The sequence below is a fragment of the Gavia stellata genome, chromosome 8 (assembly GCF_030936135.1).
Source record: "Gavia stellata isolate bGavSte3 chromosome 8, bGavSte3.hap2, whole genome shotgun sequence".
NCBI lineage: Eukaryota > Metazoa > Chordata > Aves > Gaviiformes > Gaviidae > Gavia > Gavia stellata.
The window spans coordinates 36,623,944-36,650,929 of NC_082601.1; the positions used below are offsets into that span (position 1 = coordinate 36,623,944).

General features: G+C 36.7%; 1 protein-coding gene across 2 annotated transcripts in view; it reads left to right on the forward strand.

Moving 5' to 3' along the window:
- TFPI (tissue factor pathway inhibitor) overlaps nt 1-26,986 on the forward strand; it is a 42,927-nt gene that overhangs the window by 15,517 nt on the left and 424 nt on the right. Inside the window, exons 3-8 of one of the 2 annotated variants that reach the window (XM_059820536.1) lie at nt 4,012-4,212; nt 13,719-13,757; nt 17,388-17,576; nt 19,139-19,234; nt 19,720-19,812; nt 26,583-26,765. In XM_059820536.1, coding sequence (XP_059676519.1) covers nt 4,012-4,212; nt 13,719-13,757; nt 17,388-17,576; nt 19,139-19,234; nt 19,720-19,812; nt 26,583-26,765 — 801 coding nt within the window. The remainder of the gene's footprint in view (nt 1-4,011; nt 4,213-13,718; nt 13,758-17,387; nt 17,577-19,138; nt 19,235-19,719; nt 19,813-26,582; nt 26,766-26,986) is intronic. The other variant, XM_009814502.2, reaches the window with a different exon arrangement.

Below are 26,986 nucleotides of genomic sequence, written 5' to 3' on the forward strand. Positions count from 1 at the left end.
AGGAGGGTGGGAGAAGGAAAGGAGGTTTTGCTTTGCTTTATTTTGTTTTTAGTATGTCAAGTAATCACTTTTGTGTGATGTTGAGCATCAGCTGTAACCATTACTTAATGTATTTCTAGCAAAATAAACTCAATTTTCTGGGTCTAGGGTAGTACAGTCCTATAATTCTATAGATTTTCTAAGTTTATTTGGACCAGATGCCTAAACTGGATGAGTAATAAATATCCAACAGGGCAAGATCCAATGTGGATGATTAAACTCATTTTCTTTTTAAAAAGACAAATGCAATATGCTATACTTAAGGACAGTCAATGCATTCATAAATATAAGGTGGAAAATACCTGTTAAAGCACCTGTATAACAAGGTTATATTTGCTGGAAAGTAAATGGAAGTTGCAGAGCATTACAAAAATAATGCGATGTTGTTGTAAAAAAAAAAAAAAAAGGCAAGTAATTCTGTGATGTATTAAGAAAAAAACAAATGATAATTATTCCACTCTATTTGGCACCGGTAATGCCTCAGGTAGAGAATTATGTTCAGCTCTGGGCACCACACTTTAACAGTAATCCAGACCAATAGAAAAAGATCCAAAGGGGAGTTGTAAGACAGTTAGAAAGCAAGGCCATTAAAAATATTGGAAGAAGGGAGTTTATTTAGTATTGAGATAATTAAGAGGAGGCAGAAGACTTCCAACAGAAAGAAAGACTGGATGGTTTTAAATTATTCTGTCTATGCACTGAAGGAAGTACAAAATGATCTAATATGTAATAAAGACTATTTAGGCTGTATATTACGTAAAAGGCCTGTCTTGCGAAAAGGGTAGTGAAATCCTGGAACTGGCTGCTTCAGGTTGCTGGGAATTTTACTTCACTGGAGTTTTTTAAGAACAATTTGGACATCTGTCAGAAAAGGTCTCAAGGTATTTATGCCATTAGAAATATGCCAAAACTTGAATGAGAAACTCCATTAAAATTCCTTCCAGTTTTAACTTCACACGTTTCCACTGAAGAATATTCACAGACCTTCCTGACAGACATCTTCCCTAAATGTCATATCCTGTGCTTTTCACACAGGACCTAAAATGTAGCAGGAACAATTTGTTCCAGTGTTCAAGAGCAGAGGAGGAGGCCTTTTACTAAGAATTCATTTTCTCAAGGTACATTGCACATGTGACATGAGTACAAGCAGATTTGTATCCATGCAGATCTACTGGCCAAACACTTATGCTTACCTTCACATCTGCTGCTCTAATCTGAGAAGGAAAGCTAATTTTATATCAACTGTGTGAGTTAAGTGTTCCCAGGTGTAAAATAATGAGGAAGAATTCTTTCACTGTTCCCAGACACAAGAATGATTCAGTTCCCATGAATCCCTTTGAGACTTCTTTCTTCAGAGTCACTCGGTTATTGTTCAGAGTTGGAGGGTTTGGTCCCTGGGGCCAGGGTACAGATTTTAGTCAAACTATGGTAACTTGCTAGCAATCCTAAGAAAATAAATGTCTGATTGTCAAAAAATGTGACACAGATAGTCATTATGTTTGCAGCAGATGTCAGTGCATCTGACAGTGGTAACAGTGTCGCTGTGACTGCAGAGGAAAGGCCTTAGGAGGTAAGCAAAACAATGATTTAGTTCTGTGGCTTTGATCGGAAATAGGCTAGGAGTTGAGACCAGAAAGTTCCCAAGATAAACTCTACTAAGCCATTTGTTCATCAACTTTGTGTAGTTTTGCAACTATGCTTGCACACTATTTCTGTTTTGATAGCCCACAATATTGGTGTGGCATAATGTAGCAAGGAAAATGAGCTGACATAACCCCATGTCTCAAATTGCAGTAGTTAGGAAACCTAATAAGTTTTCACAACCTCTTCTAGACTGAACTGGGTCACTGACACAGGTCATGTAGGAGATGTCATTTTTTGTGTGCCAAGAAAATAACATGTTTATTAACCAGCTGCCAGCCGTCACCCCAATCACATTTGAGTTGGATCTGTTTCTGTGGAGATCTGAATATTTGATTCTACCATTTCAGGAGTTATTCCAAACGTTACTGAAAACTTTGATGTTTTGAAGGCATTTTTTCCCTATAACTGAGTAGGGGAATTCCAAAGTTTCATTTTGCAATGCAACATCCTCTCAACTTTTCCAGTTAAGCCTTTTTAAGTGCCTTCCAAAGGATTCCCAAACCTGCTGGAGAACTTAGATCTTTGAGGTCCAATTTGGAATCTCTTATGACTTCTAATTCTTCATGGACTCAGGAAGACTCAGATAAGGAAACTGGCAAGAAACAAGATTCAGAAATCTCTTTGGCAAGCTGAGCTCCGTAGGAAGTTTACTGAATCTACCACCTCTTAAAAATGTTTATTTTAATTCATCCACATTTCCTATTAGACAGTCTTCAATAATATTTTAAATCTATTTTCCTAACTTCAAGATCTGTAAATATAATTTCACTAATGAGGACACAGTCACAAACTATTTTAGGAACTGAATATTTAATGAGAATTTTGAAATTAGTCCTCTTAATCTGTATTTTAACACCAAATTGTCCATTTTTGGAAGATCTAATTGTGTGCTACAATTTTTGTGTTGATGGTAAATGCGTAATAACTGTTGCTCATTTTTCAAGGATTTACATGCTATGAGTTAAAAGATTTTAGTGCTGAAGATTGTTTCTTTCCTGTAGATTTAATAGTTACCAATGGCTCAAATGGAATAAAATTAGTAAACTTCCACTGACCTCAGTATTTATGAGGTTTTATCTCAGCTGTGCATTTCATTTAACGATTATGTGAGGCCAATTTTATATGTTAAAATTAGATGGCCACAGAGCAAGTAGGTATTAGTTATACCAATTTCCTTTTTACCATGTCATAAAGCCTGATTTTTGTGGATTCTTTTAATTAAAACTGGAAACGTAATCTAGTTAGTAGTAGGAAGCTGTGCAATGATCATGTAAACTCTTGTCCTCATCCCTTTTTTTTTTTTTCCTCTTGTTTCCTGGGCCACTGCAAAGAGCACTGATAGAAACTTTTGCATAAACATATTAAGAGACATCAATGTTCTGATTAGCTCTGGGAGACTGAGTGAAAAATTTCAGGTCTGTTCTTCTGGCTGCTATTGCAAGCACACAAGCTCTGTAAAGCTTTCAAAATCCTCTAGGGTAAAATAGTTCCATGGAAAAGCAAAACAGGAAAATATATTAAACCATACATTGATAAGGGAACAGTATCACAAACTGGATCATCAGTCAGAATTACACTGACAACGTAGAACTTTGCTAGTGTTCTTCTTCACAATATATATGACAATTTTTACAAACCATTCCCTGACCTAATAATGTATATTGAAAGACATAGAAATGACACGCTTTGAAAAGATGCAGTTTCTTTTCACCTTAACTTTCTAGTTGTGTACTTCCTAGCTCTTGAAAGCTCTAATGCCAGAACAGGGAGATCAGAGAAAATAAGACAGGTTTATGTGCCAGTAAAGTGTAATCTGATAGGGGATGGTGCCATCTGCAGGGCTGTCTTGCCTAGTCCATCCTACGTTGTTTGCCATGAGATGTCTTTATGAGCTGTTCACTATTGGAAGTGCATGGAAGAGAGCACAAGGAACCCTCTTTCTGCCTTTTTTGTGCAGGGGTAGTCATTGTGTCTTTGAGAGCTGCTAGGATTTTCTCAGTGTATTTGTTGTTCAGAATTGCTCACTAGATCCTGTGAATTGAATAAGCCACTATCCATAGCTATTTAGAGATTTATGATGAGGAGTTAAAGTTTATAATACGAGCTGGTTTGGTTGAAAATTGAAACCACACATTTGATTTGATTGAATGGAATTTTTGTTCCAACGCAGATGATCATTATCTTTTTACATCTATGTTTAGTGTGTTCAGGGCTTTACAGCCAGATGTTATGCAGTGCCTCTTTAGCAGAAGACGCAAGCAATCTCATTTTGTGCAGTGAAGCAAACTAACTTAATAACAGTTACTCTACTTCTCCTCTGTATTACAGGTGCTGCTTTGCCACCACTGAAACTAGGGCATTCAGTCTGTGCCATGAAAGCAGATGAAGGTCCATGCAAAGCAATCCTCATGCGCTATTACTTCAATATTCAAAGCCGTGAGTGTGAAATATTTGAATATGGCGGATGCCATGGCAATGGGAACAACTTTCTAACGCTGGAAGAATGTCAAAAGACGTGTGCGGTAACAGGCCAGTACCCATTCTCTTATCCTCCTATCAGTTCTTCATTTGCAGCTGTTATTTCTCATCCCCAAGCCATATGAATTTTGGAAGTAGAAGCCTTCTTCAGTTCCTATTAATACAGTAATGTGATGCCTCTAATTATGTTCCCAAGTATTATACTAAGTTGTAGTCATCTGAATTATTTTACATTGTGCAAGCAAACATTCAGGATTTGGCAAGATAAGTGTGACTTTTATTAGTGGACCTGTGGAGTAGAGTGACCAATGCAAGAAGGCTTATTTTCTAGCTAAAGCCCTATTTTGAATGAGTTCTTAAAGTGAAATTGATTTTGAGGCTGGGCTAAGCTGGTGGGCAGCACAGATGTTTTTTATTGCTTTCAGAATATCTAATCCAATATTTGATCCCAGTTGTCTCCTTCATGTGAGAAGCTGTGATAAAACTGTTCAAAATCTCAGAAATCCGCTATGATTCAACATAATTAGAACTACAGTAGTAAATAATTCTCATTAAAAATGTCAGTTATAGCTGTTTGTCATAAAAGATCTGTTTTGTTGAAGCCTCATCAAGTAATCATTAGAAAGACGAAAATGAGATCCAAAATATGATACACAGCAGAATATGCAGAAAGTGCCTTATGAGTGCTGGTTTTGCTATTAAAAATGATCCTTGTAATTAACTAAGGCTTTCAGCCTTGTGAAAGTAACCAACTTCTGTTCCTCACAGGAGTGTATGAAAGTTAGAAGATTCTTAAAATTGGAAGTTAATGCCAGTGGAGCTAGAAATTTGACAAGTTCATATTTTTAGAGACTGAAGGGGAATTCAAGTTTTACTGAGAGTTTCCTCTGGATACCTAATATGGATCTTGGTTTCATGGGAATTAGATGGAATGTGTCTGGCTGTGTAAAGAGGAAGTGATAGTGAGGGGACATACTGGGGGGGGGGGCAATAGAAATATAAAGAAAACTCCAGAATAAAGAGCTCTTCAAAGGTGTGTGATAACCCTCAGATAGTTTTTTCCCAAGTGAATTCATATATTGGATGTTCATTTATTTAGACTTTGAGGTAAGATAGAAGGATTCGTCCTCAACAGAAGGTACTTTTCAGTCATGTATGCCTTGCCCAGCAGCGAAATATGCCTTTAAGTGTTACTGAGCTCAAGACAGTGATGCTGGGCAATCCTGCAGTAAAGAACAGTTTACAGGTTATTCTGAGGATGGTCAACACAATCAGATGAAAATTGTTAATCTCTCCTGCCTGTTAGAGATGTACCCTGGTAGCACCCTACTGCTATGCAGATGTCTGTAGGTGTCACTTTGTTTGCCCTACTTTCATAATTTATCCTAGCCCTGGGCCTTTCCATAGAGCTGTAAACCTGCTGATGTGCTATAGGCACTGAGTTGGTTTGCAGGATATAAATTTGTACCTTCTAGGATTAGCATAGGTCACTTTCAAGCACAGCAAGTTTATATATGTTACAAAATATACTTCTAGAAATGTCAGATTAGAAAATTTATTTCAGAAGCTCCTTTTTGGGTTTTCTGACCCAAACAGACTATACATATATAAGACAAGTTGATTTATAGCATCGTGCTTTGTCTGTCATAAACGTAAATGTCTCTGTTAGCCATCTCCTATCCCTTCCAGAATTCCCATCTACGTAGTATTTAGATCAGGCCTTAAATCCGCTACATTGTGTGTTTCATAACACATCTGTATTTCCTGATAAAAATTATTATGAATTGTGTCACTAAATTTATTCTAGACATCAAAGTAAGTATCTGTCTCCCATCCTGGTGTCAGAATAGTGGCTAGGGCTGACGTGCACATTACCCTAAGTAATATTTTAATAATGTTTGTGAGTTACAATGCTTCTAATCCTCAGAATCTGCAAACATTAACTGATCATACCAATAAGCCAGGTACTGCAAATAAGCAATTTATTATCTTCTCTTTTACTGACAGAAAAAGAAAGGTGATAAGGTAACAGAAAAATAAGTGAAGTCCATAGACTGTGTTACAGTCAGAGCAGGGAGTACACCTCAGGGTGTCTGGCATTTACTTGACTCGTTAGGCATAATCTCTTCTGTCTGTATGAAATATATAGTCTCAATATGATATTATATAGTCTTAATACCTATTTACACTTCCACAAGGTTGATCAAGTTTTTCAAATAGTTACAGGTGTTTAAAATGAAAGGAAAAATTACTAAAAAGCTTTTGCAGGTTCTGTGTTTCCTTGTACTACTTTTCAGCTACCGGTATAGGTAGCTGATGTTTCCTTGCAGATGTGTTTACGTACTAGAACAATTTGTTTGAATACAAACCAATGCAACAGCAACACATGTCATTGTCCAGCATAGGTTTCGCAAATTTCTCAAGCCTGTAATTCAGTTCTTTGACTCAGATTTTTCTCCCTCTGTATCCAGTCTAGCCACAGCAAGTGAGTATATACGCTTATTATACATTTCTAGTTTACTATTTACAGAGTAAAGCAGGGTTGCTTTCTTACCTACACAAAGTGAGCCAGAATAGTGTGGCTGCATGGAGCAAGGCCTCAATGGGACTGTTTGTATAAATAATAGCAAAATTTAAGCTGAAGCGTTGTACATGAGCACAAAGTCTCACTGGTTAGAAAATGTTGGAAGAACAGCTAACAGAGGAAAACCCATCCTTCCTAAAAGGTATCCCTGGTCTTGATCCCTTTGATCTTTCCAGCGAGGAAACTGCATGCATTTTATTTACTCACTGAATATTAAGTCAAGGCATTATTTACCATTCACACCAATTTTCTGATTTGCTGGCACCACCATTGCATTTCTGTTATTGTACCTGGCACTACAGACAATGCACACTAAAGGAAAAAAAAAAAAAAAAGAATAAACACAAATATTTACCTTAAATTTTAGAATGAAAGCAGCTTTCAGTTATTTTTCTAATCAATTATACTTTGCTTTCAAACAATTGCATGCTTATAAAACTGTATCAGGATGGAAAAAACGCTACGAAATTTCACTAACAACTTGTCAAAGTGAAAAAGATCAGATCACTCCATTTTTTTAAGTGAATGGCAGTTTTTCAGTGCATTTTACTCTAAGGATTAATTTGAAACTTATCTTTTGATGGCTTCTGGCAAGATCCACTAATGACCCTCAGAGACCAGATGTGTTCCAGGGAAGAAGTGACAAGAATCAGTCAGTCTCGCCCTGTTTTCAGGAGTCATATATGGGTAAATGTAGTGCTAATGATATTAAAATAAGGTATATCTTGAGATGGCATCCCATCAAGGAAAAATGATACAGAAGTGATAATTCCTTAGTTACTAAACACCATAATCTAGCATTTCATGTCAAAAAAAAAAAAAGATGACATAGAGAAAACCATCTTCCTGAGTATAAACATCTTGCCCTAAATGCAAGCACACACAAAGTCACTGAAACTCTGTCTACTTGGATTTGAAATGGGTCTTAAGCCAATTCTTACTGAACTGGCTGAGAAGGGAAAGAGCCTTTACATCAGCGATTCAGTTTCTTTTCATGTTGAAGTCTCAGATGCTACTAGACTTGCAGATTGCTGTTTTGGTGCTCATGTACCTGTGTTTGTTTCTTTAGAAATCAGTTAGGATAAAAGCTGTTTACAATATTGTTCTTTCTCCAGGCTATACTATTTGTGTCTTGGATTCTTCATACGTGGATTGAAAAAATAGATACAAAATAAAGATAGAATTCATGTAATATGTTTTTAAATCTTCATAAGAAACTACTGGATAGGAGCAGATGACAGTTCTTGGCAGAAACCCAAACAAGGCAGAAATTCATTACAGAGGAATGGAAGATCAGGGCTGTGCTTTAACCAGTATACAAAACTAACAGAAAAATTACATTTTGCTCCTTTTCTACTTCTGATGTTTTGTTCTTAAATTTCTACAAATTGTCCTATCAGAAGTTCTAGCTCTTGATCCTTTTCGGGAACTGAACCCAACAATATTGAAGGAGAGCAAATAGCCTGGTGCTGGTTATAGAACAGTTTATAATCAGTAACAGATTTCAGATTTCTTGTATCAAGGCCTAAGTGATAATTCTGATATCTCTATATCTGGGTCATTTTCTCCAACCAGAATATGCCAGTTTTAGTGCTTGTTAGTAGAGAAGGTAGGCATGTAGTGCTTGAGGCTTAAAAGGCTGGAGTTGGTCTGGCTTCCAATTTGGGCTGAAGGTCGCCATCCACCAAACTGGATGTAAAAGACTTGCATTTAGCATTTGGTAGTCATCATCCCCGTAAAGGTTTATGGATGACAAAACTGATGTCTTTCCTCTACGTAAACCAGCCTGCGCAGGTTTTTGAGTATTAATTAATATTACTTATTCTGTATGGTTATCAGAAGATGTATCTCTATCAGAATTGAATGATATTTTTGTGACCATTTAAGACAGATTAATATAATTTTAAGGAGTTAAAAATTATTTAAATTGTGGCATTAATATTTTGCATAGTAATTTTCTGTTTATCTGACAAATGGCCTTTCTAGATTTAAAATCCTTCCTTTGTAATTTGGCTTTCATGAGTCATAAGTTTGTATCATGGATTTAACCAATTATTTCCTCCCCCCACCCCCCATGGACAACCAGCTTAAAAGTTTCTTTCTATATTTATTAAATTTTCAGCACACAAATTAATTAAACTTGCAGCTGAACTCCAGGCTTAATACATACATATAAGTTTAAAAAATGAATGCTGGCAATGTCATTCTAAGAGAACAACCTTCCCTAAAAGGCATTTTCACAGAATCAGTACCTGTAAGATCATCAAGTCCAACCATCAACCCAACACCACCATGCCCACTAAACCATGTCCCACAATGCCACGTCCACACATTCCTTGAACACCTCCAGGGATGGTGACTCCACCACCTCCCTGGGCAGCCTGTTCCATTGTTTCACCACTCTCTCAGTAAAGAAATTTTTCCTAATATCCAGTCTAAACCTCCCCTGGCGCAACTTGAGGCCATTTCCTCTTGTCCTGTCGCTAGTCACTTGGGAGAAGAGACCAACACCCACCTCTCTGCAACCCCCTTTCAGGTAATTGCAGAGAGCGATAAGGTCTCCCTTCAACCTCCTCTTCTCCAGACTGAACAACCTCAGTTCCCTCAGCCGCTCCTCATCAGACTTGTGCTCCAGACCCCTCACCAGCTTCGTCGCCCTTCTCTGGACACGCTCCAGCACCTCAATGTCCTTCTTGTAGTGAGGGGCCCAAAACCGAACACAGGATTCGAGGTGTGGCCTCACCAGCACCAAGTACAGGGGCACGATCACCTCCCTACTCCTGCTGGCCACACTATTTCTGATACAGGCCAGGATGCCGTTGGCCTTCTTGGCCACCTGGGCACACTTCTACAGTGTTTTGTTTAGAAAATTGTGATTAATCTGTTTCTAGTTGTGGCTCCACAAAGTTTAACAAATGCAATCTTTCAAGATAAAAAATGGAAAGTTATTTTTCTTGATTAGCATTCAGTGTCAGAAGGACCTGGGATCTAGGATGTGAGATAGCTCTTCTTTTTCTGTCACCAGACTGCCTTTTGGTACTTTACATCTGGTATCTGGTTTTGGGTTTCAGCTGGACCCACGGCATTTTTGCCATGCTTGGAGCGGGGTTGTTTGCGGGACTGCAGCTGCCAGCATCTCATCCAAAACATGCGACTTTCTGGTAATTTGGAGTGTTTGTCCTAAATTCCAGTTTAAAGCCTAAGACAGAGGGCTAAACTGAAAAAGGCAGGGTTGATAGATACAGAATTTGGAATGAAAAGTGTCCAAAAGTCAAGATCAGGTGCCATGAGTGAAGTTCTATAAAATTATTTCTTCGATCTAATGTTGCTATTTTGACTAATACTGTTATTTTGATTCTGACATATATGTTCGATCAATATCTGGAACAGATCTTCTGGACCAAATCCTCTACTGGCATATAATTGGCATAACTCCATAGAATAAAAATGGAAGTTATTTAAAATGAGAACTGGCTTAGTGTCTACATCTTGATACTCAGCCCTAGCACAGTATTTGGTGTATGCATAATAGTGATCCAAGACTCTGCAAGTGTTGAATCTGCTGTGAGGAACTGGAGCAATAAAGGCTCATTATTTCTGTATTCTCTGAATGAATAACAGCAGATAAAATGGTTTGGTGGCATACACAGTATGCTGTCAACCTTCAGCCTTAAAATAAACTAAACTAATAAGTTAACCTGCTTTTGCTAACTTAATTCAGTAAAAAAAATCTAATTCAGTAGGTTCTATTTGTTAAATCTGGCTCTGTCTGTGCAGTCTTGTAGTGTATGATTATATTCATCTTACTTAATGTTTCCAGTATTTATTACTGCAGGAAAATCACTATTTATTAACTGTAGAAACCAGACTGAAAAGACAGTATGAGTGATAGGAAAATGCTTAAAAATAAAGAAAAATCTAAGACATACTCAGACAATTATCACTGCAAAGAATGTGAAGGTCGAGACTGCTAAAAGTAAGCTAAAGGGAAGTCATGTGAGATATATACAAATTCAGATGAAATAATGTGAATAGTCAAAGCATCTGATTTTCCAATATTACACACAAACACAAGAATAAATGAGCCAGTGTGAGTGAATTGCCAGGCTCCTTAAATCAGAACAACTTTTTTAAATTTTTGAATGAATAAGCCATCAAAGACAGAACTGACTGAAGTCAGTACAAGAGAGTTCAGGGAGCCCAGCTACAGGTTGGCCACTCCAAGACTCTCTTAAGACAGTGTTCAGATTCAAGATGCCTAGTTCTGACTCAAGTCTCCCAGAAATCAGCTGCACTTTTTGTTTCATGTGCCCAATACTCAACACTTCAGGGAAGAAAAAATTACTTCTAAGAGGAGTTTGCCTATATATGCTCCATTGTTTACTGGATACGAGTAGAATCACAAATGTCATCACTAGCACAAAGGTCCTAATTTTCAAGGCAGCAAATATAAATCTTAGACTACTTAAGCTTCTAATGTGGGAAAATACCTGCTGATAAAATGTTCTGGACATGATAGCAATTCTAATGTCTATTATTTACACAGCAGATCTACTCAGAAATACAGTTTGTTTGCAAAGAAGTAGTTAACACAGCTGTGGATTTGGCTTTTTGACTGAAACCAGAAGCAAAAAGGCACTGTTGACATGGTAGTAAGATTAAAACGTTCTAGGCCTGTATAAACTCAAAATAAATTCTTCCTATTCTGTGCCAGAAGAGTAGAGATCATATGCCAAAATATTATTGCTGATTTTGGCCTGAAGGGGACAGCTGAGTGAAATTAGTGAAATGGTCTGATGAGAATGTCCATGGTTTAGGTCATGGGTTTAAATGCTGAAGGCACAGCCTCCTACTAATAGGAAGCACTGGAAAGATGTTCAAACAAATGATATTTCACTCTAAAGTGCATGTCATGTCTTTAAATAATACTTTTTAAGGATGCCAGCTGCATTGTCCCAGAGATGGAAGGAAAATGTATCATGACAGAATTTCTACCCAATAGATTTACTTTGAAAATATGACACAGGCCATGTTTCCAGAAGAAAAAGAAAAAAATGTGGTAGGATTATGGCACACAAGGGCAGAGCAGCTAATGCTAAAAGCTTATTAGCACCTCTTAAAATGGGAGCCATGGAAGGTATATCACAATATAAAGGATGGTTAGAAACACTTGCTCTGGAATATGAGTGGAGAATAAACTGCTAATATTCCTTTCAATTTTGGACTGTGAAGAGATTTTTATAAAGGCGGGGGAGGGACAGACCTTATTAAAATTACAAATTACAGAAAGGGTGAGGATACAAATGGCTCAAGTATCTTCTGTTACTGCTTCCATAACAAGGAAGGCACAGCAGCAACTCTGCTTTCCAGCAGGAATTGTTTTTAGTCTGAGGTCTTGCCAGTAGGTACCTCCAAGCTGAGATAGAGCACAGCACTCCTGTATCCCCCAGCCTCACCAGCTGGGCAGAGCAACTGTATCTCACACACAAAGTCACAGAGAGGCTGTAGTGATGTCCTTTAGGTGTATGATTTAGAGGCCTTCTGGGAAACATGGCATGAGAGACTAATGCATGTGATTTAAATTCAGGTTAAAATCTATCCTTCCCTTTAAATTCCCTTTCATTTCATGTTTCAAAGGCTAGATTGTGGGTTACACTAAGGCTTTATGAGCAGGTCTCTGGAAGACATGTATCCACTGAAGCAGGAAGAGCCATCAGCAGTAGAAAGTAGTTGTAATATGCTTCTGCTACTGAACTGCTACTCTTGTCATGTACTGTAGGGAATTGGTATCTTCTTAAGGAGGGCTGTGGTAGCTAAGTAAGATGGCCAAGGTCAGGCTTCATCATAGTATGTTTGATTGTCTGACAGAGCAAAATGCAAAATAAAATTGCATTTTCTTTCCAGCAGATCAAGCAAAGCATTAGCTGTACCACTCTATCCCTTCTCTCAGATGCAAGAGGTCAGCAGGCAAAGGAGAGTTTTAGAGAAACTAGCATTTTATAATGCCATTAACAAAAGCACACGTACAAAAAAAGAATTATGAAGCAATGCAATTAAGATTGCTAAGGTGAAGTTCAGAAGCTACTATTTCATGTGCCTTGCAAAATATCTCCGTAATAGAAAAATACGTAAGTTACCCTTGGCCACTTTTCTCTCTCTCAGCCACCGAAAAATTTTCAGCCTTTATTACACATTGGCTGAGACAGTCTCCCCTTGGACTCCTTTGTAGTTTTATGACTAGGCAGTCTCCTAGAAGGAGAAGAAGGTTTGTTTTCAATTGCTGAAAAGGAATGTGGTGTTGAATTCAAATATCAAGCTTCTTGAGCAAGTACAATAAAACCCAGGCTCCTCCATTAAAAATTACAATAGCAACTTCATCACTGCTGATCAGGCACTAAAAGAACAGTGCAAGCAAGTTTGTCGTCTATACTACCCTAAAGATAGTTGGATTTACTTGGCCGAATGGGCTTTAGTGTCATAAACAGCATAATGAATGCTTTACTCAGACATTACATGGTATAGCAAAGGGAATTAGATAGCATGAGAGAGGTCTTTATTGCTAACTAGATCAGCTCCAAAGCTATTAGCAGTATCAGTAGCTACAGCAGTTGGGTTAAGTAAGTCTGCTAATTACTCCTCATTTGAGGAGTAAGATCACATAATACAGGATTCTGGTTCCAGTAACATGAAGAGGAATTTCTCTGTTCAATTCAATATTGGCATAATTTGATTCCAGCACTTTCCATATCCTTAAGTTTCCAATATAGCAAGTCTTCTCATAAAAAGGAAATGATACTCCAGACCTTCAGAACAAGCTTTTTGCTACTTCTCAAATGAAGAGAAGAAAGAAGGGGCAGAGATGCAGTATTCTTCCTCCTCGGTGCTCATAGTCACTGCTAAGCACCCTGGTATCACAGGTGAGACTTAACATGTCTGCTTTTGCTAAATATTTTTCTTTTTATTTATATTGCAGAATTGCCTCAGAAGATGATGTTAGCAAAAATTAAGAAAGGTAATTATGTTCACGTAGTAATCTAAGACTCTTATACAATGATAAGGAATTTAGCTTCTTTTTATAAATTCTTTATGTAGTGTTCCAAGCTATCTCCTAATAAGAAAAAGAATGTCAGACTAAAGTGAGTTCTTACTCCCAGTCGTCATCTTCTTCTGGATTCCTCAAAGACTTTGAGGACAGTTGTGGTCACTGAAGATAGTAGCTGTGATCTCTTCTCCCCAAAAGAAACACATCATGATGCTTTTTTTTCCTCTTTCTTCAATAAAGAGAAAAGAAGGACTCTGTAGAGGTTCAAGCATTATATAATTAGCCATTATGTGGAACTCGTAGTGTGTGTTTTGAGAATAATCTAAATGCTTCCTCCACTGTTAGCAAAAACAGGAAAAACTCACTCTGAAACAGAACTTTTTAAGCATTGCCTGTGTAGGAGCTAAGAGGGGTTAGGGCAGACCCCCTAATTACTCATTAAGCAAGGTGGCAAGTTTCTCACTCCTGAAGGGGCAGACTGTTTACAGAAATTTAGATGCCTGATACCCAGACTTCCTAAATAGCCAGTGCTTAAGCACTGAGAATCACTTTTCTGAAACACTGCTGGTCTGTTGAGGTAACCTATGGTCCTAACAAGGCTATTTGACACTTACAATAGAACTCATGAAGACTTATTCCACCCCACCCTCTCTTTCCATGTTAGAGACTTATCTGGATTGTGCCCGATGCTGGTAGCCAGAGTTCCCCGAATACAGACTTGAGTAAATTTCTTCACAAGTCAGCTCCTTTTTCTCTGCTTACCCTCCTTCACCTTATCCCTCCTTCCACTTGCTTCCTCTTCAATTGGTGTGCATTTAACTCCTCACAGAAATACCAGTATTTGCACATACTTTTTGAAATAGACAAATAATTTCTCTTTGCAGAATGTTATTCTAGAATATTTTCATACTGAGACGATGGTTTTCTTTTCCTGTTGTTTACTGTCTTTTCCATTCTTAATGCATTAAAAAAAAAAAAATCGTGATTCTATGCTATGGAAGTTACTAAAGTTGATTTTCCACAGATGCTGCAGACATTTGGCACTGCTTCCTTTAAGGTCTGACCTTAGTTCCCTGCTTTTAATGACAAAACAGAACATATCCTGTTAAATTCAGCTTATGGCTATCATCAACATCATTACATGTTTACTGTTGTTTCGAGTCATATAGTCTTGAATATTGAGTCTCTGGAGAAAGACATGGCATTTAGAAGTATAATAGTAGTTTGTAGAGTTAGCATTATATTGCCTTCATGACCTCTCTCTTCAAAAGTGGCTATAAAAGTTAGCTGTGAGCTCAACTTATTTGGACTTAATTTCCTTTTTCTGCAAGAACCATTTTAATATGAGGATTTTCTAAATGAAAAGCAGCTGTTTTTAAGAATCAGTCATAATCCTGTAGTCTACTTTACATACCCTTATTATTATCTGCCTTCCTTTCTCAGTTAATGTCTAATACTCTTTTGCTGTTATTTCACAATATTGTGCAATGTTTGGTGAAAGAATTGTTTCTGTAGCTGCTATTGTCTGTGAGCTCCTAATAGATGGTATATTGAATAGATGCTACTCTGGTAGATTCTTGCCTGCTACCTGTCTACATAATTGTCTCATTTCTGTTCTCAGCTGAAAGCATATTGTATACCTTGCCCATACCTTTCATATTTGTTGGTCTGTGAGAACTTAGTTTTGTAAATCTAAATGTCAATAAGTGCTGCATTTGAATAGTAAGAAACATGAAATATCTGAACTGTAGAATACATATCCTTACTGGCAGAGAATGCAATTTATAGTGAAAAATCAAAATTAAGCTGTCCAGGAGTTCTTAAAATAGTTGATTTTGTTACTTTATGCAAGACCATTTTAATGGTTTAATTTTACATGTGATCTCTGAAAATGCCATTTTGCTGTTCATGAAGCTTTATAACAATTGAAATACAAGATATAGACAGTTATTTCTTGGAAAAACACTAATTATGAGCTATGATAATGTTTTATATAAATATATGATGTGCATCAATTTAATTCAATAATATTCTTGTTATAGCAATGATTTTTAATAGACATTTGGCTAAAATAGAAGTAATAGGATTAACTTCTTTACAACTCCATAATCTACTCCAAAAATGTTAGGGACTTCAAAGTAATTGTTCTATAGAAATTTTTATTAAAGTGGCAGCCCTCTGCACACTGTTTTAGTCTCAATATTCTATTAAGTTTCACAGATAAGGAAGGCCTTTATTTCACAGAATCATTAAGGTTGGAAAAGACCTGTAAGATCATCCAATCCAACCATCAACCCAACACCACCATGCCCACTAAACCAGGTCCCAAAGTGCCATGTCTATACATATTTTTAACACCTCCAGGGATGGTGACTCCACCACCTCCCTGGGCAGCCTGTTCCAATGTTTGACCACACTCTCAGTAAAGAAATTTTTCCTAATATCGAGTCTAAACCTTCCCTGGCACAACTTGAGGCCATTTCCTTGAGGCTAGTTACATGGGAGAAGAGACCAACACCCACCTCACCACAACTCCCTTTCAGGTAATTGTAGAGAGCGATAAGGTCTCCCCTCAGCCTCCTCTTCTCCAGACTGAACAACCCCAGTTCCCTCAGCCGCTCCTCATCAGACTTGTGCTCCAGACCCCTCACCAGCTTTGTTGCCCTTCTCTGGACACGCTCCAGCAACTCGATGTTGATTGTCTTTATATGATAGCTAAATACACTTTGTCTGCAAGTCAGCTCAGTCAAGAATCATATTTCAAAGTATCTACTAGCAAGAATTTGAGAATACCTCTAAATATATATTTCATTATTGTTTCCATGATTTTCTTGTAAGAACATAATTTTGAGGAAAAAATTGAATATGGTGAGAAATTGACATTTGAGGATTATTGTATAGCTACATGTTTTTCTTCTCTGCCAGAAGCCATGATATCATGCCTTGATATTGAGTCAAATTACACAGTATTCATTTGTTAACTTTTTCTTGGTTGATGTTGTAGTTACTGATTGCAAACTAGGAACTGGTACTGAAAAATGATAGTTAGAATAGCTGCTCTGTCTCCCAGTTTCCTGTATCCTTTTATAGCAGTAGACTGTCCAGACAAAATGCATTGTTAGATTTTTTTCTGTTCTTTTTCTAAAACTATTTCCTTTTCCTTCTATTTTAACATTGCTTTCTGTATATTTCACACTAACATTGACTAAAATGACTACGTAAATGACAAGAATGTGTATTTACATTCAAATGATCCAGCTGAGATTCAAGTCTTGGTTTAATTCAGAGTAAAAACTAATATTCTTCTTAGAGCTTCAGTGTAGGAGGACACTTAAAGGAATCATTAGTCCTTATTTTCCAAGATAAAATTTACTTTTTCCCTTGAAAAAAGGGAAAAAGGCAATAAAAATGTCCCTATAATGCTCCAGCAAAATATTGCAGTTATATATAGAACAAAAGCAGTACAATAACGCAACAGTTACGTTACACTTGGTCTTTAGTCCAAAGTTATAGGTTTATTTTATAACCTTCCCCCAGTTCTATTGTTTTCTTGGAATGTGTGTTGATTTTTTTTCTTCCCCCACCCTGTTCATCATTTACCATTGTTCGTAGAAAAGCCCAGCTTCTGCTTTCATGAGAAAGACCCTGGAATCTGCCGAGGCTATTTTTCCAGGTATTTCTATAATAAAGAGACAAAGATATGTGAAGTATTCAAGTATGGTGGGTGCCTAGGAAACCAGAACAACTTCAAGAATTTGGAAGAATGCCAGACTACCTGCCAAGGCAACTGTAAGTTGTTGTCCTCATTATTCTTAGTTTTATTCTTGTATAAACAATGTTGTGTTTTGAAGGTATCTTGCATGGCAATAATTTATATCTAAAATTAACATTAATTATATACATTTTTAAATAAAAATACAAAACCAAAAAATATAAACAAAAAAAACCGTGGTAGGTACTATTAATTTTAATGAATATTACAGGACTCCTCTTTTTTTTACTTTTTTCTTTACAGTTAGTTGCCTGCATATATGTTAATCCTACAACCCCCTGCAAGATGTATATAAAACCTGTCTGTGTAAGAAAGAACACAATAATAATTTTCAGAAATCTGCATACTATTTAATATATCTTAAGTTGAAACAAATAGTATGTGATCTATAATTTGAAACAGAATGTTTGAAGCAATAGAGATAGATGAAGTAATTAACGTAACATCAGTTTCAGCTGAAGAGGGGATTTGGTCTACAATGAGTACTGTTTCCTGGCAGTACCTTGACATTAGAGCACCGCATTTCTCCATTAAACTTGACATTAGGGGAAAAAAATTTATAAACACACTTTCTAGGACAGAAATTTGGAGAAATTTAGTTTGAAATATATTGTGAAAATATTGGTACCTATATTGAAGAAGGTAGAGAGTTTAGAGTAATAAAGGTTATAATGACAGGAAATGAAGAAATGGACCTATTCTGGTTACAGCCACATAATTCTTTAATCTAACATCTGCCAGCTCATTGGCTTTATAATATCATAAAATGTTAATATATATTTTTTTAACCTATACATCTGAATATACTCTTTTCAAACTAACTCTTGTAATGAAAAGGGGTGCCAGTATAGGAATTTCTGGTTTTACTGTTTCTTTATTGTGCATTGCTAGCTTCCCAACAAAGAATCATGGGAAACCTGTCCCTCACTTCTGAATGATTTGGCTGTGCAGCTTAGGCTACAAAACAGCCATTCAGACTGACCATAGATCATTCATCCATTTCCTCATCCTACTAATTTCTATGAATTGTTCTATATCAGAACATAGTAACCTTCATAACTTCTCTCCCCTTCACAAATTACTTCATTTTATTCATAGGATGGATACATTTACCCACCCAGAGCCTTCAGACCCTTTTGTCTTGCTTGTCTCTAGTGGGCCTTTTTCAAGGACTATTTCATAATCTGTCATTTTGGCAAGGGGAAGTTCAGCTTATTCACATTTAGAAAAGGAAAGACCCATTATGGTTCTTTTATAAAGGTTTTTTTTTTTTAAAGCTACACATATAGAGCCATGTGCTTTTCCCCTCCCTTTGCTGAAGCTTTTCTTCCTGGGTTCTGATTCCACTTTTACCTTCTGGACTAAAAGTTGCAGAATGCTTTTTTTTTTCTGACTTTAATCTGAAATAACACCTCCATGTAAATTTATATGAATACCCAAGAAGAAAGAGATGATTAGGGGCCATTGCTGTGGTTTAAATAGATCAAAGTTTTTATTTTGATATTGTGATATTGAATCATTAATATCAATTGTTTTTTGTGTTTTTTTCCTGATTGTTTTCCTTTTGTTTTTCTTTTAGCAAATTTATTGCCAACTGTTGCAGCTGAAGAGCATCCTAACACAGGGAATAGTAGTTTCCCAGAGGAAGAACCCAACCAGTTTCCTGGGATTTTTGGTAAGAATTTGCTTTTGCTGTTTATAGTTATCCTTCTTTAATGCAGACAGTCCTTGGCTTGTCTACTCATTTTCCTGTTTATTTGAAGGTATATACGTTAGTTGAAATACCTAAGCACAGTGAATTCAGTAACATTAAAATGGGCTTCATAGCCATTTTATTGTCATTAATACATATTTTGAAAAAGGTTTACAATTGCAAAGGTTAGAATGTCTGCTAGTAATAGAAAAATAACCTTACCAAACCATGTTTGGTCTAAATCTTACATTAGTAAAATTAAAGAAGAAAAAGGATTTCATCCCAAAGTTGCCTCAGCACATCAGTGTCCTATGCCTTTGGGACTTAAAGAAATGCTGGCTTTTTCGTGTTATTAATACGGGCATGGAGCAAGGCAAATGGGTACCAGTCATAGCTTATTTTCAGAGCTTTGCTGTGTCTAGATAACCTGTCACTTACTGTTTCACCCCCTTTTTTTTTCCTTTTAGTCAATTTATTGTCAACTGCTCCAAATGAGAAGTCCAACACTCTGAACGGTAGTTCCACAAGGGTGGAGCGCAACAAGTTTCCCATTTTTTTTGGTAAGTATTCACTTTTGCAGTTCTTAGCTGTCAGTCTTTTATATGCGCTCTGGGTTGCTTTTCCATTTCCACCCATTTTCCAACATATCTGAGACTAAAGAATGGGCTTCCATCGATGTCAAATGTTTTGATAAGCAAAGAAAGCCAAAGCAAAGAAATGTACTGGTACTTACAGGTCTTCTATAAATATCAGAAAGTGGAAGACTAACCACATCTTGTACTCTTCTGAAAGTGTGCGCTTCCTGAAGGTCTGATAAATACAAAAATTTAAAGACCAAAAGCAGTGATGCAGAGTGTATTTTTGTGGGGATCTAATTGGCAGCTGATTTAAAGTTCCTTTTACTCATTAAAAAAGGACCGTATTTGGATCTTGGAATATGGCATAATGTATTTATCATAATAATCTTTTTTATTTTCACTAAGGCCATATTAAACTCAGTTCTTTGTTTGAATATAATCAAAGTGAGTGTCAATTAATTTTGTGTCTGCTTCAAGGTGTTTTTGCACTATGTATTATAGTGCAGATGAGAGTCTGGACCTTTACTGTAGAGGGCTAGGTTTTAACAGTTTCTACAGCTGGAGGCTGTCCACTATAGATTGCTGGTACTTGCTCACAATGTAAAGGGTGATTGAATTTGAGGCATGTCATTTTTATGATCCACAGTTATGCAAGAGGAAACAAGAAACAGTTGGAAAAAGCCTGAGCATTCTTACCAAGTATTTCTGTTGTTTTTTTTGAATTTACACTTACTTATACTTTTGGGGATTGAGTGATGGCTTACAAATTCATTAAGGTTTTTGTGTTTAACATGATCTGTAAGATAACGGGCATGTACTATAACATTCCTGTGCTCTTTGCTTAGAATATGTCTAATAAAGCTTGAATGTATGTTGTATTCTTTTTTTTTTTGCCTGCACTGTGATCCACATGTACTGTTGTGTTGAGGTAAGTTTCTATGATAGCTGGATTGTTTACCACATACAAAGCATCAGTGCACTTTGTTATTAAAATGACTGAATATAAAACAGTAAAGCTTTTGGCAACTTAACTTCACTGAAAAATATTTGAACGATTTAAGGCCTAGTAATAAGTCTAGGGACATAAGAGTGTACACATTGCCTGAAGGTTTTTACACATAATATGAATCCCCAAATCCCCAAAACAATTAATCTATACAAGCAAAGTGGCATGATTCACTATGTTTTCTCAGAGGAAACTGAAGGATTCTTGGTTGTGTCAGCAGCAATAGTGAATTTTCTGGTAGAGAAGATTTTGGGAGGGGGAGGTGAGGGTAAGAGAAAGAGAAGACTTGAAAGTCAGTGGAAGAAAGGGTCAGGGAAGAAGGGTGGGTGGAGTCAGTGTAGCTGGATGGGCCAGGTAAGAAATGTGACCTTGGAAGGACCAGTGTGTTTCAGTGGAAAGTCTGAAGACCCCCCAGGTTCTTCCCTACTGTATAACCTCTGTCTGTCTTGCGCTAGCCTGCCCCATGCAGCCACCTGCTGCCATTCTGTTCATCAGCCTGTACCTTTCAGGCTGCTGTGATGGGCTAAAATCTTGTGCTTTGTGCAGTCCCACTACAGGGGGAAGAAAGGGTAGGGTCAAAACTGACAGCTGATTTCTCTGCAGAGATGTGGAGAACATAGCTTTCATTCTTGCTATTACTAGAGGTGTAAACTGAAGTTGCAAGGTAGAGCCATCTCACACAAACATGCACTGCGACTCCCCATGGCCCTCAGTGAGGGACAAGAATCTGGCTGTGCACATATGAGGTCAGGATGGACTGTTTTGGGTGGAGTGGCTGATGCTCATCTTCTCAAGCACAGGCAAGGTAGCTGGTCTGCCACTGTAACATCTATTTTTCATGTATATTGGCCTGGCTTTGTATCTTCTTTTTTTTAAATACATGACCACCATTAAAAAAAAAATTGTAAGTTGTCATCTCTTATAGAATACCATATAGAATCTATCTTCTAGAATACTCACAACTGAAATGCGATTTCATCTTGATTTCAAGAAAAAATACAATTATTGGTGGTATGTATAACTCTGTAATGATATCAAATTAATAGATTTCCAACAAAGTTCTTGATCTTCAGAAAATTAAACTCTTCTATGGCCAAATAAAACAAACGTTTTTGGGTTTTTTTCTACATAAAAACATGAAACCTCTAGCGCTATCTCTCAGTAATGAACTTTCTGCAGAGAGTGAAGATTGTTCTGGTCTTACTCTGCTGCAAGATCTAAAACAACTTTTCTTCTGGGAAAGTGAAGCCAAAAATCAAACCTTTCATTTTTAGATTATATGAAGTGATCTATGGTAGGAAATTACGAGTGCCACATTTGATTTGTGAGATCTAAGTGGGATGCAGGATCAAAAGTCAATTTTCAACTCAGCAAATATGGAATGGCACACAGAGGCAGTTCCTGTTATTACTTCTCGAAGTTAGGGCAGTATCTTTTGCTCATATACATTGACACAGTTCTATTCACTATAATGGATCTGCACCAGTTTATACCTATAGAGTACTGTCAAGTGCAGATGACTCATTATTTTTGTAATAGCTTGTCTACTTGAAGATTCTTTTATTTTTTCTTTGCTGCAGCCAGAAATGAGATACTGAAGTCTGCATATATCAAAAATCTGACAATAAATCTGAAGCTTCGTTAATGTCACACACCTGTGTCTAGCAAAAGAGAATGCAGTAAGCATTGTTTCTCATCCAGCTCACAAAGATAATTTCAAACTTGTTTTGTACTGTGATCAATTAACAGTTCAATGTCACACAACCCCAGCTAAGCCTGAGGGATAATGATTATTGTTGCAATGCAGGGTTGGGATTATTTTTTATAAATATGAGTCTATATCTGAATATGCATGTTTCAGAAATTCTGAAGTATGATCATGTCATCTGTTCACACCACAGAGGGGGGTGTCAGGGATTCAAGAAAAGGCTGTATTATAAGAATTAAATCTTAAACCATACGCATTTAAAGATTGTTTCGGTAGCAGTGAAGGGTAAGATACAATAGTCTGTTTATAGGTAAGAACAATAGCCTTTTTTATTTACTGCTTATTTCATGTAATTAGTTTACCTATTTTTTCAGAAACAAAATATCAAATATGGCAGTTTTGGGTCTTATTCTCTCACCAAAACAAAATCAGTCCAAACATCTGCATCATCAAGAAAAAGAAGTAACAGAAAGATAACAGAAAGATCTACACTGTATTTTGCTGTTGTAAAGACTGAAACTCATTTGAGAAGTTCCTGCAGAGCTAGTGGTGGGAATTCCAGTTCCCAACTGCTGCTTGAGATGGGTTCCAAGGTCTAATTTCCTTCAAAAGTTTTTGATGGAATTGGCATGTTTCTGAGGAACACTTTGTATTTCCTTGTATCGGCATTTTCCAGAAGAAAACTTTACCCCTGGAAATGTTTGACTAACTCAGCTTGGAAACTTTCATTTGTCCTTTGCCTGTATGAATTGTAAATTCTTTTTTCCCGTGCCTGTTCATGACCTGACTTACATCGCATATTTTTGGCAAATAATATACATAGCAAATCCAAGTTTATGAGCTTGCTATTGGATATTTAAAACCTGTTTAAATCAGATATTTTGGATAAACAGAATAGCATGAACACAAGGGTGAAGCCAGAGTCTTAAGGCTTGTTGCTGTCAATGTAAAGAACCGAGTGATTTCTGTAGAAATTGCATCAAAGGCCATAGGATGGGCATATATAAAAAGTTAGAAAGAATTTAATGACATGTATTAATTTTTAGGTTCATATGATCCACTGGATGTTAACATATAATGAGTTATGTAGTGTAATGAGTAATTCTACTTGCACTGTGAAAAAAAATTGCAAAAATGTAATCTAAATTGAGTAGAGTTGAAAACAGCATTTCTATCTCTAGTGTCTCAGTAAAGTTGATATCTGTAATTCATAGACCTGTAATGACTAGATTAGGGGAAAATAATTCTGATAGTGGGACATGTATTGTTTTGGGGTTTTTTTTACCATTTTCAGTGTGTGCCCCTTTCTCTCTGTGTAGTTTTGTGGGTTGTGGGATTTGCTTCTTTCTTTTTCTTTTTTCCTTCATAGAAAAAGCAGGAGATAAAACATTTCAACAACTCTCAGAAAAATGAGGTTGTAAAACCAAAATATTAGAGAGATAAACTGAAGAACAGGCATAATATCTAAACTTATTGTAACATCATATACATAAGTACGGCATTAGAAGCTAGGGCTGAACAGAGAAAACTTACCTGGATCTAATGCTCCCGTGACTATGTTAACATACTGGCTCACTGGCTTATAGATTGTCCTGCCAATAGAGATGTCGGGCTGGGGATGACACGGTACATATTTTATGTTTACAAAAACTTAGCAGGTCTTTTAGTGATCAGAATATTAAAATCAATTCATAATTTTTATGAGCCTCAGCAGACAGGAGATTATGATAAATCATTTCATTTTTATTTTAATGTACTGTTTTGTTGAAAAAAAAATGGTTGTTTTCTTCATAGGCTGGTTGCTTCTGTGAGTGTAAAGAATATGCAGATATTTTGAAGGTGAACAGGAATAGTGTCTGGTATCTGGGGCATTTATCTAGCAATGATCTAGACAAATAACAACATAATCTTTAGAAAGAGTACAAGAGGGATAGCATTTGGATGCTGCTTTGCCAGTTGCATTATATGTACATAGGTAGTCTTTATTCACCAGTAACCATGTCACTGGCTCCATGGCTCCCCTAAAGCTTATAGTTGTGAAAACTCCTTCATGAGGGGACTGTGGAGTCTCTCTAGAAAATTCTACATACCAGATAAGTAATTTACATCACAAAGTATATATTTAAATTCTGTTATACAATTAACAAACCTATGCTGTTTGGCCCTTTCATCACTGGCAAGCCTTTCTGCTTTGTTCTTTTTAGGTTCAGAAATTATCAGGTTAAAATAGGTAAGCATTTTTTTTAATGTTGCTGAATGTATGCTTTGAAAGCTAACATCCTCTCCAGCTAGAGAGGGGCGAAATTAGTTCTAGGCACAAAAGTTCTCTGTTAGAGCAGTACCAAAAACATTGCATTAGTTAACTACCATCTTCATTATAAATAAAACAGTAGATTTAATATACATGGTATCACGTTGTGGGCTCTTACTCTGGATCCAGAGTGAACCTTGCTCTTACAGTGATGTCACAGTTATAAAAAGAAATTAAGTAGTGCTCATTTTATAACCTGAAACTTACTGAATCTATCTTGAAAAACAACTCATGACTCCGTTTTTGCATTTCAGAATTCTTTTTGAATAGGATGATGTTGCTAACACAGCTTCGAATATATTATTAATTTCATTTTGCTGTCTTAGCTTTCCATGAATCTCCATTCTATTTCTTTCCCAGCAATTCTTCATACTTTTTCACCATGCCAGTTCAGCTGTTATACTTGGCAGATGAACCTTTTTCAGCGGGTGTAATATGTGTAAAACAAGATGAAGCATGTTCTTTTCAGATATTTTCTTGTCAGCCTCTTGAATTGCCAAAGTTAATTCATAACTTCGTGCTTTCAGCAGCTTATCTGCTTCCCACTTTTGTGACAACAGGATGTCTGCAGCTCTGTTGTAACCCAAATTATTCCCTAAAATTTTTACTTGTTTTTTCCTCTGAACAACTTCTACCTGGCTTTGTAACTTCAAGTAGGCCATCTGACTAGCTTCACATTTCCATTTGTGCATTCAGATCTCAGCTATCTCAATTCTACTGCTTCTTCAAGGAAAAAGGCGCTCATTTGAGTACCTCATAACTGATGATATAATGGCTCCCATTCACTTTCTTGCATCCTGTGCAGCAATTATGTGTCAGTTCTAATTTTGTATGTGAGTCACTCCAGGGTGATAGATGTTGGAGTTTCTCCAAATATGGGAATTCTGGCACGGATTTGCTTCTTGAACTTGTTCCAATGCCCAGGTACTTCGGATACCTCAGGTTCATCTTCCAGTGTTTCAGTTCTCATACTCTCACTGGCAGCAACACTGAAGAAACAAACCATCAGCCTACTCCTTGGAATGGTAAAAACCTAACAGCAGCACTAAAGCACCAGCATCTCAGTCACTTTGTGCACTTATTCTTCACATTAAATCCTTTGTTACTTTTCAAGTTACAAGCTATTTCTGGATAATTGCTCAGTGTTTTCCAGTAGACCAACTTCTATTACTTAGGTCCAGCTTTTTGTATTCATGTGACAAACCCAGTATTAAGGTATTGAATGTTACATTGGAATTGCTGGGTATTTTTACCTTCTACTTGATTTCAGAATGTCTAGTAGTAATAAGGAAAATTCACTTCATTAATTGTCATAAATATTTATCATATTTTTAAAGCTGTCCAAGTTCAATTTATTTCACTTCACTTTCTACAAATACTTCACATGAAACTTCTCTAATTGAATTTGAATACTATCTCCTATCACAGAAATGGTAATTTTATCACTAAATATATAGGAAATAAACCTTGCTTTCAGGTAAGCTTTTGCTGGCTTTTGGAGTTCAAAGAGAGAATAACATTTGCTGTAGTATTTTTTGTAATCATAAAAAGACAGATGCTTATGTAAAGTATCCTAGATTTTCAGGAGGGCAGAATTAAATTTGCCAGTAAACCTCATATAAATTTCTGAGTTCTGTGAGCTTCAAATCTCATATGTAATATCAATAAAACAGAAAACTGTCAAACTGCAGTGTTGTCTCTAACCTTCGTTTTCTTGGTATTTCTAGAACCACCCCCTATCCCTTCATTGTGCATGACCCCTATGGACAGAGGACTTTGTAGAGCCAAGGAGTTAAGATTTTTCTACAACTACTCAACTGGAAGATGTCATCCATTTAGCTACAGTGGTTGTGGTGGGAATGAAAATAATTTCACCTCCAGAAAGTCATGTTTGAGGATCTGCAAGAAAGGTATGGGAAGTGATACTGCCACAGATTGTCATAAGAGGTAAATATTATGCGGGCTGAAACATTCTTCCAACTTTTGGTAGTCAGTAGTGGCGTGGTGAAATGTAATAGTTGAAAGTCTTAGAAAAGTGAAAATGGAAATCAGAAGAGAGACAGAGCTAGAGAGAGAAAGATGGACAGTAAAATACAGTGTACATGAACAGAAATAAGACAACTTGGCACTG